This window comes from Rattus norvegicus, chromosome 1, assembly GCF_036323735.1.
Source record: "Rattus norvegicus strain BN/NHsdMcwi chromosome 1, GRCr8, whole genome shotgun sequence".
NCBI classification, from domain to species: Eukaryota; Metazoa; Chordata; class Mammalia; order Rodentia; family Muridae; genus Rattus; species Rattus norvegicus.
In genome coordinates, this window is record NC_086019.1 from 169,419,375 (window position 1) to 169,432,546 (window position 13,172).

A 13,172-nucleotide genomic window follows, 5' to 3' on the forward strand; every position below is an offset into this window, starting at 1 on the left:
CCCTCAATCACACTTCACCATTTTTATTTTTGAGACATAGTCTCTCTCTCACTGAACCTGATACTCATCAGTTGTGTAGATTTGCTGACCAGTGAGGTCTTGGGATCCAACTGACCTCAACCCCAGGTCTAGAGTTAGATTCCACTCCTTAACCTGGATGCTGGAATGTGAACTCAGATCCTCACGTTTGTGAGACAGGAGCTTTACATCTCTCTCCCCCGTATTTCTCATATGGTTTTATCTGTTAAGTGTCTGTCTCTAAAATCTGTAGCACTCATTAATCTACCCATGTCTTTTTCAGGATCACACTGACTTCATTATTACAGCTTTCTGATGAGGCTTTATATCTGGTACTGCAAATCTTATACCTTTTCTGCCCTTCAAGGTAGCTCTGGCTGGTCTGCTTCTTTGCGTTCCCATATTGTTTGGAATTAGATGGTTATTTTTATACAAAATAACCTGATTACTTATTGTACTTTCTCTTTCTTTTTTCTTTCCTTCCTTTCTTTTTTCTTTTTCTTTTTTTAATTTTGAGAAGGGTCTCTCTATGTAGCCCTGACTGTCCTGGAATTCAATATGTAGACTTGATTGTCTCTAACCCCCAAAGATCCTCGTGCCTCTGCCTACTAAATCTTGGCATTAAAAGTGCACATTACCACACCCAGCTTTACACTTTTTTTAAGTAAATAATTTATTTAATTTTTTATGTGCATTGGTGTGAGGGTGTCAGAGCCATTGGGATAGGAGTTACTGAAGGTTGGGAACTGCCGTGTGGGTGCTGAGAATTGAACATGGGTCTTTTGGAGGAGTGGCCAGTGCTATTAGCCAGACCCCAGCTTTATACTGTTATTACAGCTATCTCAACAGCTGTAATATTTCCTAATGTTTCTACCCTGTTTTCAGGATCATGGGTCTTTTCAAGTTTTGTATTTGTTACTTTCTCTTACCCAGGATTCTGTGCATTAGATTCTTGAGCCTTTTTTACTAATTATCACTCCACTACTACTCACTCTGGATAAAAGATATCAGCTTGAAATGAAAAGAAATCTTTTAGAATATGAGGCAGATTTTTTTTATTATTTCAAGCTAGAAAAGGGCTTCTTATATATATTTTTTTCCTTCCTGGTGCTGAACATCGAACCCAGAAACTTATATGTGCTAAAGCAAGTGTTCTAAAGAAACTATGAAAATTATAAATTATAAAATATCAGTGTATGCTTCCACGTTGAATTTTAAACTTTAGTACCAAAAATGTCATTTAAGAAACAAAAAGACAAGCATTAAATGCATAGAGCCACTTGTCTGCTGTTGCACAGAACAGAATGAAACCTTTCCCTGCTGGCCAGCACCTTCTGGAGGCAGGGATGGGAGATGTGAACTCAGTCATTCTGACAGTTGCACACCAAACTATTCAAGCCAAGGTGTTAATTGATGCTGAATAAGTGCATTCCACTGCTCACTAAAAACAGCATCATGAAGAGCTAAAATAGTTTTGAAACATTAAAAAATAGTGGGGTTTTTTTTGTGGTTCTCTATTACTCATTCACAAAGAGTTTTTTTAAATTATGAATGGTTGAATCATGTTTAATGGGTTTTAAAGAATTACAACTTCCAAGTTACTGTAACTAGTAGTGGTATTTTAAAACTGTATACTGATCATGTTTTTCTGTAGTAATTATTGTCATTTGTATGGCTTTATGCTGATTAGTAAACTAGGGGGATCCTTTTAATGGAAGGCATTATATTCTTCCTCTAAACATTTACAATGGAACAACTTTATACCAAATGTGTTAAACAAAAGGAAAAAAAAACCCAAAAGGTATTCTGGAGACTCCCTCCTCAAGGATCTTGCAGAAGAAAGGGTAGGTTTTACAGTTTTTTAGATAAGGACAATGTACTATACCAGCCGCTCTCAACCCATGGGTCAAAACCCCGATAGGGGCTGCATGTCAGATATTTATATTATGATTTATAACAGTAGAAGAATTACAGTTGTGGAGTCGATGCAACCACAATATGAGGAACTGCATCAAAGGGTCCCAGCAATAGGAAGGGTGAGAACCACTGTACCAGACTATGAAGGGCTACGAAGTGTGAAATACTAAGCCTTTAGGGTATCAATAAAGCAAGGAAAATGACAATTTCCTAGTTTTGAGGATGCGTTTGCTCAGGGATCAACTGATTCTCAGAATACTGAGACCTGAGTTCCTACAGAATAGAAATCTAATGTACAGACACCAGTCAGCTCTAATTATGGGTTCAGTAGAGCACGGCACAGGATGAGAGTCAAAGACCATCAGTTTGGTGTGGCCAAACAGAGCTTTCCTGTATCTCTCTTAGGTCCCCCAACAAGACAACACAAAGACTTGAAAACTCTGTCTTCATCAGTTTAAAATCTTTCTAGACTGAGAAGAACCCATAAAGAGACTCTCATACCAACTTTCCTTCAATTGAAAGTCTATGTCAGTTCCCATAAAGCTTGTAATAGAATATAAGGTGACACTATATTTCTCAGAAGGCTCCATTAATCCAGACCTAATGGTTAGAGTCCAAATCCTGCAATCATTGCTGGCTTTGGTCATGCAATGTTTATCTACCCTTTGCCTTGTGACACTCTCTATGTCCCTATACTCAACTTTTTCCAATAAGTTCCAACCTGGGATTTGTTTGTCTGTCTTGAGGCATAGTCTCATAATTCAGACTGATCCTTATCTTGATTTTCTTGCCTATATCTTGCAAATGTTGGGATTACAGGTATGTATCACCAAGGTCAGCTGCCTTATCCTGTGATCTTTTCTTAGGTAGGCCTGTTCTGTTATATTACCACATGTGTCCTCTAAATATAAATCCTCTTATGTGTCTTCTCAAGTAATTTAAAAGTGTTTGGAGTCAATCTCTACTAAAAAAGGGAGCCTTGCACATGCATGTCTAGGTTCTAGGTTCTAGACACAAAGGCCTCTTTGTTTGCAGGGACCAGTAAGTAGCTGCTTCACTTCTCATCCTCTGTCTTCAGTGTGTTTCTCCTTTCTACTCTAAAAGATTCATGAAGATACATATCAAATGCAACAGGGCCTACAGGAGCGAGTGCAGAACTGGAACAGGATCAGGAAAAGCCAAGGCTCCATATATCTTCAGAGGACGCTGTGCAGGCATCTGGAGAAGAAGCTGAAGCAGGCAGAAACATGGTTGTCAAAGCTGGGAATGTTTGCTCGTCTGATTGACTACATGATTTGTCAGAACCTTGTTTCCATCTTAGAAGATGAAATAACTTCCTTTATAGCCAATAATCTGCAAGTGAGGTGGTGGGTGGGTGGGAAGGTAATCAGAAAACGGACTACATGGGGGTGGGGGTGTACACTTTCATCTGGCCCTACAACCACTCCTGATCCTTCTTTTACAGGCCCCAAGGCAAAACCCCTTTCTTGTATCACAGCTGGTCTTTGATGACAATGGCCAGTTGTCTCCTATGCCCCGTGTTGAATCTATAATCCAGAGTCTCATTAAGAGCCTGCAGTCTATCAAGACCTCTGCCCTAAAGGTTTTGGACTTGAACAGAGGGTGGGCTCTTGGAATTCCTAGTCCTATCCTCTATGAAATCTGAAGTTTTCAACCTGTCTAGAATCTTATTGTTTCTCTATTTCTGTTCCCTCTCTGTCTCCTGACTTGAAGGTAATGCAATCTACAGACCTGAGGACCTCCAGAGAGCCCTTGTATTCTGAAGGTATTTAAAGAAGCTGAGACAGGGGATAGGAAGTTTGAATGGAGGGGAATGTAGACTGCAAATGGCATAGAAAGTAGACAAGAGAATCAGCCAGTACAGGTCAGAGCTTGGATGTAATAGGGCAGCTCTAACCTGGGTACTGTACATGCTTGTTGAGCAGTAGAAGAGTCTAGAGGGAGTTGTGCTCACTAATCCATTTGCTTAAGTATATGTGCTTGCTAAGTCATGTGTGTGATGGCTGTGTGTGTGGATACATTGATACATTGTCCTTGATTCACCTCAAATTCCAGGTTTTCTCCACTATCACTTGCATTTTATTTTCTGTTGAATTTTATTGCTATCCTAATGTATGTATGCTTGTCTGATGAGCTCTGCTTGCTCAACTTCTGCCTCAGCTCATGTGGCTGTGTTATTTCTGATAAGGAAGTTCATCAAAGCTTTGAGATATTAATACTCAACTCCTAAAAAAACTTTAATTAAAAATGATTTGTGCATTGGTGTTTTCCCTGTATGTATGAGGGTGTTGCATCTCTTGAAGCTAGAGTTTACAGATAGTTGTGAACTGCCATGTAGGTGCAGGGAATTGACCCTGGTCTGCCGGAAGAGCAGCCAGTGCTCTTTACCACTGAGCCATCTCTCCAGCCCAAAATCTCAACTTTGTTAACCATTAGAAAGAAAATACATCTTGATATGACTTTTTTTCTGTTTTTTTGTTTTCTTTGTTTTTCAAGATAGGATCTTTCTGTTTAACAACTGTGGCCCTCCTGGACCTCAATTTATAGACCAGGCTGGCCTACCTGCCTCTGCCTCCTGAGTGCTGGGATTAAAAGTGTATGCCAGCAACATCACCTTTCTTCAGGACAATGATGCTGTCATTAAAAAAATCTTTAAAACCATTAGATACCTTTTAATTTTCTAGCCAACTGGTATGTCTTCATGAAGAAGAATAAAATATGAAGTTAGTTTTAGGGGATCATTCACAAGAAGAAAAAGATTCTGTAAAAGGAGTCTGGATTTTATGTAGATAAATACATATAGATCACACTTGTTGGGGACATAGTTTCAAAATGTAAGTCTAGATTAAGTTGGAACATTATTTTACATACTCATAAATGTTGGTATCTTGAGGCTAAGATTGACTTGGCCACTTACTGGTACTTTGGGACTTGTGCCTTTTCCTTAGTTGTTAAAATTATTACCTATTTGAGTTCCTAATTGCTTCATCATCTTAATGTGAGTATTTGCAGAAATTTCAGAATGGTTTTATTACCATTATCTTACAATCCCCTTTTTCTTTTTTTTAAAATTTTATTGAATATATTCATTTTTTGCTTTTTAAAAATTTTATTGGATATTTCTATTGGATTTTTTTATTTACATTTCAAATATTATCCCATTTCCCAGTTTCCCATCCAGAAATCCCCCATCCCATCCCCCAACCCCTGCCTCCATGAGGGTGCTCCCTCACTCACCAACTCCAGCCTGCCTCCTTGCCCTGGCATTTCCATACACTGGAGCATCTAGCCTTCATAGGACCAAGGGCCTCTCCTCCATTGACACCCAACAAGGCCCATCCTCTGCTACATATGCGGATAGAGCCATGGGTCACTCCATGAATACTCTTTGGTTGGTGGTTTAGTCCCTGGGAGTTTAGTTTGGTTGATATTGTTGTTCTTCCTATGGGGTTGCAAATGCCCTCACTTACCTCAGTCCTTTCTCTAACTCCTCTTTTGGGGACCCCATTCTCAGTCCAATGGTTGGCTGTGAGCATCTGCCTCTATTTCTCTGGCTCTTGCAGAGCCTTTCAGGAGACAACTATATCAGGCTCCTGACATGTACTTCTTGGCTTCAGCAATATTGTCTGGGTTTGCTGGCTGTATGTGTATGGGCTGGATCTCTAGGTGGGGCAGGTTCTGAATGGCCATTCCTTCAGTCTCTGCTCCAAACTTTATCTCCATATCTCCTCCTATGAATACTTTTGTTTCCCCTTTTAAGAAGGACTGAAGCATCCACACTTTGGCCATCCTTTTTCTTGAACTTCATGTGGTCTGTAGATTGTATCTTGGATAATTTGAGCTTTTGGGATAATGCCCACTTATCTGAGTTCATACCATGTGTGTATTTTTTTGTGATTGGGCTACCTCACTCAGGATGATATTTTCTAGTTCCATCCATTTGCCTAAGAGTTTCATAAAGTCATTGCTTTTTTTTTAAGATTTATTTATTATATATAAGTACACTGTAGCCGTCTTCAGATGCTTTTTTTAAAAGATTTATTTATTTATTATATCTAAGTACACTGTAGCTGTCTTCAGACACACCCGAAGAGGGCATCAGACCTCATTATAGATGGTTGTGAGCCACCATGTGGTTGCTGGGATTTGAACTCAGGACCTCTGGAAGAGCAGTCAGTGCTCTTAGCCAGTGAGCCATCTCTCCAGCCCAAGTCATTGCTTTTAATAGCTGAGTAGTACTATATTGTGTAAATGTACCACGTTTTCTGTATCTATTTGTCTGTTGAAGGACATCTGGGTTCTTTGCAGCTTCTGGCTATACTAAGGCCCCTATGAATATAGTGGAGCATTTGTCTTTGTTGTATTTTGGAGCATCTGTTAGGTATATGCCCAGGAGTGGTATGTCTCGGTCCTCAGGTAGTACTATGTCCATTTTTCTAAGGAAACTCCAAACTGATTTCCAGAGTGGTTGTACCAGTTTGCAATCACACCAACAATGGAGGAGTGTTCCTCTTTCTCCATATCTCTGCCAGCATCTGCTGTCAGTTGAGTCTTTGATCTTAGCCATTCTGACTGGTATGAGGTTGAATCTCAGGGTTGTTTTTATTTGCATTTTCCTGATGACTAAGGATGTTGAACATATCTTTAGGTGCTTCTCAGCTATTGGATATTCCTCAGTTAAGAATTCTTTGTTTAGCTCTGTATCCCATTTTTTAATAGGGTTACTTGATTCTCTGCAGTCTAACTTCTTGAGTTCTTTCTATATATTGGATATGAGCCCTCTATATATGTAGGATTGGTAAAGATCTTTTCCTAATCTGTTGGTTGCCATTTTGTCCTAATGACAGTGTCTTTTGCCTTACAGAAGCTTTGCAATTTTATGAGGTCCCATTTGTCGACTCATGATTTTAGAGTATAAGCTATTGGTGTTCTGTTTAGGAAATATTTCCCTGTGCCCATGTGTTCAAGACACTTCCCCACTTTCTCTTCTATTAGTTTGAGTGTATCTGCTTTTATGTGGAGGTTCTTGATACACTTGGACTTGAGCTTTGTACAAGTCAATAAGAATGGGTCAATTTGCATTCTTCTATATGCTGTCCTCCACTTCAACCAGCACCATTTATTAAAAATGCTGTCTTTTTTCTACTGAATGGTTTTAGCCCCTTTGTCAAAGATCAAGCGATGATAGGTGTATGGGTTCACTTCTAGGTCTTCAATTCTATTCCACTGATTTACCTGCCTGTCTCTGTACCAACACCATTCAGTTTTTATCACTATTACTCTGTAATACTGCTTGAGGTCAGGCATGGTGATTCCCCTAGAATTTCTTTTATTGTTGAGGATAGTTTTAGCTATCCTGGGGTTTTTGTTATTCCAAATGAACTTGCTAATTGCTCTTTCTAAGTCTATGAAGGTTTGAGTTGGAATTTTGATAGGGATTGCATTGAATCTGTAGATTGCTTTTGGCAAGATGGCCATTTTTACTATATTAATCCTGCCAATCCATGAGCAAGGGAGGTCTTTTTATCTTCTGAGATCTTTGATTCTTTCTTCAGAGACCTGAAGTTTTTGTCATACAGATCTCTCACTTGCTTGGTTAGAGTTTCACCACGGTATTTTTTTATATTGTATGACTATTGTGAAGGGTGTCATTTCCCTAATTTCTTTCTCAGCCTGTTTATCTTTTGAGCAGAGGAAGGCTGCTGATTTGTTTCAGTTAATTTTATATTCAGCCACTTTGCTGAGATTGTTTATCAGGATTAGGAGTTCTCTGGTCAAATTTTTGGGGTCACTTAAGTATATTATCATATCATCTGTAAATAGTAGTATTTTTACTTCTTCCTTTCCAATTTGTATCCCTTTGACCTCCTCTTGTTGTCTAGTTGCTCTGGCTAGAACTTCAAATACTATATTGAATAAGAAGGAAGAGAGTGGGCAACCTTGTCTAATTCCTGATTTTAGTGTGATTGCTTCAGGGTTCTCTCCATTTAGTTTGATATTGGCTACTGGTTTGCTGTTTATTGCTTTTCCTATGTTTAGTTATGGGCCCTGGATTTCTGATCTTTCCAAGACTTTTATCATGAACGGGTGTTGAATTTTGTCAAATTTTCCTTAGCCTCTAATGAGATGACCATGTGTTTTTTTTTTTCTTTGAGTGTGTTTATATAGTGGATTACATTGCTGAAAATGTTGAACCATTCCTGCATCCTACTTGATCATGATGAATGACCACTTTGATGTGTTCTTGGATTTGGTTTGTGAGAATTTTATTGAGTATTTTTGCATCAATATTCATAAGGGAAATTGGTTTGAAGTTCTCTTTCTTTGTTGGGTCTTTGTGTGGTTAAGGTATAAGCATAATTGTGGCTTCATAGAACGAATTGATTAGTGTTCCTTCTGTTTCTAGTTTGTGGAATAGTTTGAAGAGTATTGGTATTAGGGCTTCTTTGAAGGTCTGATAGGATTCTGAGTAAACCTGGGGTTTTTTGGGTTGGGAGACTTTTAGTAACTACTACTATTTCTTTAGGGGTTATGGGACTGTTTAGATGGTTTATCTGATCCTGATTTAATTTTGTTACCTGGTATCTGTCTAGAAATTTGACCATTTCCTCCAGATTTTCCAGTTTGGTTGAGTGTAGGTTTTGTAGTAGGATCTGACAATTTTTTTTCTCAGTTTCTGTTGTTATGACTCCCTTCTCATTTCTGATATTGGTTAATTTGGATACTTTCTCTTTGCCCTCTGTTTAGTCTGTCTTATCTATCTTGTTGATTTTCTCAAAGAACCAGCTCCTGGTTTTGTTGATTCTTTGCATAGTTCTTTTTGTGTCTACTTGGTTGATTTTAGCCCTGAGATTGATTATTTCCTCTTGGGTGTATTTGCTTCTTTTTATTCTAGAGCTTTCAGGTGTGCTGTCAAGCTGCTAGTGTATGCTTTCTCCAGTTTCTTTTTGGAGGCACTCAGAGCTATGAGTTTTCCTCTTTTTTTTTTTATTTTTCCGGAGCTGGGGACTGAACCCAGGGCCTTGCGCTTGCTAGGCAAGCGCTCTACCACTGAGCTAAATCCCCAACCCCATGAGTTTTCCTCTTAGCACTGATTTTATTTTGTCCCATAGGTTTGTGTATGGTCTGCCTTCATTTTTATTAAATTCTAAAAAGTCTTTTAATTTCTTTCTTTCTTTCTTCCTTGACCCAGTTATCATTGAGTAGAGTGTTGTTCAGCTTCCATGTGTAAGTGGGCTTTCTGTTGTTCTTGTTATTGAAGACCAGCCTTAGTCTGTGATAGGATGCAAGGGATTATTTAATTCTTCTTGTATCTTTTGAGACCTGTTTTGTGACCAATTATATGGTTAATTTTGGAGAAGGGACAATGAGGTGTTGAGAAGAAGGTATATATATATATATATATATTTTGTTTTAGGATGAAATGTTCTATAGATATTTGTTATATTCTTTTGGTTCATAACTTCTGTTAGTTTCACTGTGTCTCTGTTTAGTTTCTGTTTCCATAATCTGTCCATTGATGAGAGTGGGGTGTTAAAGTTTCCCACTATTATTGTGTGAGGTGCTATGTGTGCTTTGAGCTTTAGTAAAGTTTGTTTTATGAACGTGGGTGCCTTTGCATTTGGAGCATATATGTTCAGTATCAAAAGTTCATCTTGGTAGATTTTTCCTTTGATGAATATGAAATGTCCTTCCTTATCTTTTTTGATAATTTTTGGTTGAAAGTCGATTTTATTCGATATTAGAATGGCTACTCCAGCTTGTTTCTTGAGACCATTTTCTTGGAAAAAATTTTCCTAGCCTTTTACTCTGAGGTAGTGTCTGTCTCCATCACTAAGGTGTGTTTCTTGTATGCAGAAAAATGCTGGGTCCTGTTTACTTATCCAGTCAATCTATGTCTTTTTATTGCAGAATTGAGTCCATTGATGTTGAGATATTAAGGAAAAATGATTATTGCTTTCTGTTATTTTTGTTGTTAGGGGTGGAATTATGTTTGTGTGGCTATCTTCTTTTGGGTTTTTTGAAAGATTATTTTTTTCTAGGGTGGGGTTTCCCTCTTGTGTTGGGCTTTTCCATCTATTATCCTTTCTTTGTAGGGCTGGATTCGTAGAAAGATATTGTGTAAATTTGGTTTTGTCATGGAGTATCTTGGTTTTTCCATGTATACTAATTGAGGGTTTTGCTGGGTACAGTAACTTGGGCTGGCATTTGTGTTTTCTTATTGTCTGTATGACATCTGCCCAGGATCTCTGGCTTTCATAGTCTCTGGTGAGAAGTCTGGTGTAATTCTGATGGGTTTGCTTTTATATGTTACTTGACTTTTTTTCCTTTCTGCTTCTAATATTCATTCTTTGTTTTGTGCATTTGGTGTTTTGATTATTATGTAGCAGAAGGCATTTCTTTTCTGGTCCATTCTATTTGGAGTTCTGTAGACTTCTTGTATCTTCATGGGCATCTCTTTCTTTAGGTTAGAGTTTTCTTTTATAATTTTGTTGAAGATATTTAATAGCCCTTAAGTTGGTAATCTTCACTCTCTTTTATACCTATTATTCTTAGGTTTGGTCTTCTCATTGTGTCCTGGAGTTCCTGGATGTTTTGTGTTCAGAGTTTTGTTTTGTTTTGTTTTGTTTTTTTCATTTTTCATTTTTTTGATGGTTGTTTCAATGTTTTCTATGGTTTCTTCTGTGCCTGAGATTCTCTCTTCTATCTCTTGTATTCTGTTGGTAATGCTTGCATCTATGACTCCTGATCTTTTTCCTAGGTTTTCCATCTCCAAATCTCCAAGGTTGTCTCCCTTGTGGTTTCTTCTGGATTTCTTTTCTTTTCTTTTCTTTTCTTTCTTTCTTTCTTTCTTTCTTTCTTTCTTTCTTTCTTTCTTTTTTCTTTTTTCTTTTTTTTTTTTTTTTTTGAGCTGAGGACCGAACCTAGGGTCCCTTGTGGTTTCTTTATTGTTTCTATTTTCATTTTTAGGTCCTGAATTGTTTTGTTCAATTCCTTCACTTGTTTGACTGTGTTTTCCTATAATCCTTTAAGGGACTTTTGTGTTTCCTCTTTAAGGGCTTCTACCTGTTTACCTGTGCTGTACTATATTTTTTAAGGGAGTTGTTTATGTCCTTCCTAATTTACTCTATCATCATCATGTGATTTTAAATCCAAATCTTGCTTTTCTGGTGTGTTGGGGTATCCAGAACTTGCTGTAGTGGGAGAACTGGGTTCCGATGATGCCAAGTAGTCTTGGTTTCTATTGCTTATGTTCTTGTGCTTGCCTCTTGCCATCTGGTTATCTCTTTGTGGACCTGCCCTTGCTGTCTCTGTCTCTTCTGTGATCCTGGTTGTGTCAGAACTCCTCAGAATCCAGCTGTCTCTGTGGTCCTGATTCTGGTATCTTGTGATCCTGTGATACCGAGTGTTTCAGAACATTTTTGATCCTGGGCATATTAGAGCACCTGGGAGTCACACCTCTGGGTATTTTGGGACTGGGAGTGGAGCCTGCACCCAAGGTCTGCTCAGGGCACTGGTTCAGACTGGAAGGGACCTGTGTATCTGGCTGGTTGGGGGTTCCTGCGTCCCTGGATCCTGGGGGACCCAGTTACTCTGGGTGTTGTGGTTTTTGGGGAGGATGTTGTGGCCTCTCCTATGATCCTGGGTGTTTCAGAGCACCTGGGAGTCAGGCTCCCTCTGGTCATAGGAGTGGGTTTGCTAGGGCACTGGTTCAGACCAGAAGGAAACTGTGCCAATGGCTGTGCAGTGGTCCCGCATCCCTGCATTCTGGGGGTCCCAGTTATTCCTGGTGTTGGGGTAGTTGTGGCCTCCACACCTCTGATCCTGGGTGTGTTAGACACCTGGGAGTTGGGCTTCCTCTGGGTGTTGTAGGACTGGGTACAGAGCCAGTGCCCAAGGTCTTAGAATCCCTTCTGACATTAACATTGTTATTCTTTCTATGTGGGACAGGCTATAAGATATTATTAGCAAGGAAAGACTATTGCAGTACTGTTTCCTAACCTTGCTGTCTAGCCCAGGAGTTTCCAGGTTCCTGTTGAGAGAATTGAAAGATCATATACAAATAGCAAAGCAGCAAGAAGTGTTAGCCCCTTAAGCTAAAGTGACAGGTGCTTGTGGCTTCCTTCTGTGGAGTCTAAGAGGGAGAAGAGTTAGTTGCTAAGTGGTATAGTGTGGTTGATTTCTTTGTTTAATCAACAGGCTTAGGTTATGCAAGCCTGACTTTGCTGTGCCTGTCCTTTCCCATGATGATTTTGATGATAAGCATGCCCAATTATGGATAGGCATAAATGGAAAATAGAGGATTTACCCTAAAAGTTTACTTAGAACATACTACTGTGCCTGAATCCAAAACTGGTTCACACTGGTTTGGATCCCTGCCTCTGGTTCCTAGAAATATTCTGCAACATGTTTGAATGGAAAGTAACCACAGAAGGGGAGTTACCAAGAAGTTGCTAAGGGGAATAACTTAATCCATTGTTTGAAGTGGAGTCTGCCCTTCAACTACATTTTGGTGCAGGCGAGGATCCCAGGTTGTTAGTAATGGAGTATTTGTGTCGTGTAAGCCAAGCGGAGTCTATGTTTCTAAGCTATTCTCTGCAATGGCAGTGAAAGACAATAGTGACATGGTTTGGGTGAGTTTAGTTAAATGATGGTAGATATGGGGAAAATTAGTTGGATTCTGGGTATAGTTTGAATGTAGACTTCATGTGTCAGTGTGGTGGTTTGAAGGAGAATGGCTCCTATAGGCACATATGTTTGAATACTTGCTCCTCTGATGGTAGAACTATTTGGGAAGGAATGGGAGGTGTGGTGTAGCTTTTATTTTATGTTTCTCTTTTCCAATAGTTGGCATAGGTTCTTCAACTGCCTCCGAACAATGTCTTCTTTGGCTCATCTTTTTCTGGCTCAACTGTCACCAACTGTCTTCTCTACCCCTGCTCTCTGACCCTACTCTCTGTCTCCAGGTACCTCCCCTCTTCTGCCAACTGGACTCTATTATTCTCTGATTCTGATCCTATTCCTCTGTCTCAGCTTCTGCAGGCTTTTTTTGTATCCCAGAATTCCAAGAGGCAATCAACACTGAAAGGCACAGAGTCCGTTAAAGGGCTAGGCACACAAAATGAATCATACTACAATGTAGCCTTGTTGAAGGAGTGTCATGCATACAGGCCTTGAGACTTCAGAAGTCTCCCAACCTTCCTAATGTGCTCTCT

General features: G+C 39.2%; 1 protein-coding gene across 5 annotated transcripts in view; it reads left to right on the forward strand.

The window, feature by feature from the left end:
• Dnhd1 (dynein heavy chain domain 1) overlaps nucleotides 1-13,172 on the forward strand; it is an 84,070-nt gene that overhangs the window by 16,760 nt on the left and 54,138 nt on the right. For 3 of the 5 annotated variants that reach the window (XR_010060730.1, XM_008759815.4, XM_063279313.1), the window contains exons 7-9: nucleotides 3,040-3,294; nucleotides 3,401-3,538; nucleotides 3,670-3,721. The exons of 1 other annotated variant lie outside the window; for it this stretch is intronic. Coding sequence is in view for 3 of the 4 variants with exons in the window: in XM_008759815.4 (XP_008758037.1) it covers nucleotides 3,040-3,294; nucleotides 3,401-3,538; nucleotides 3,670-3,721 (445 nt within the window). In the remaining variant the exon portion in view is untranslated. Of the gene's footprint in view, nucleotides 1-3,039; nucleotides 3,295-3,400; nucleotides 3,559-3,669; nucleotides 3,722-13,172 lie in introns of all 5 variants that reach the window. One more of the 5 variants, XM_063279323.1, reaches the window with a different exon arrangement.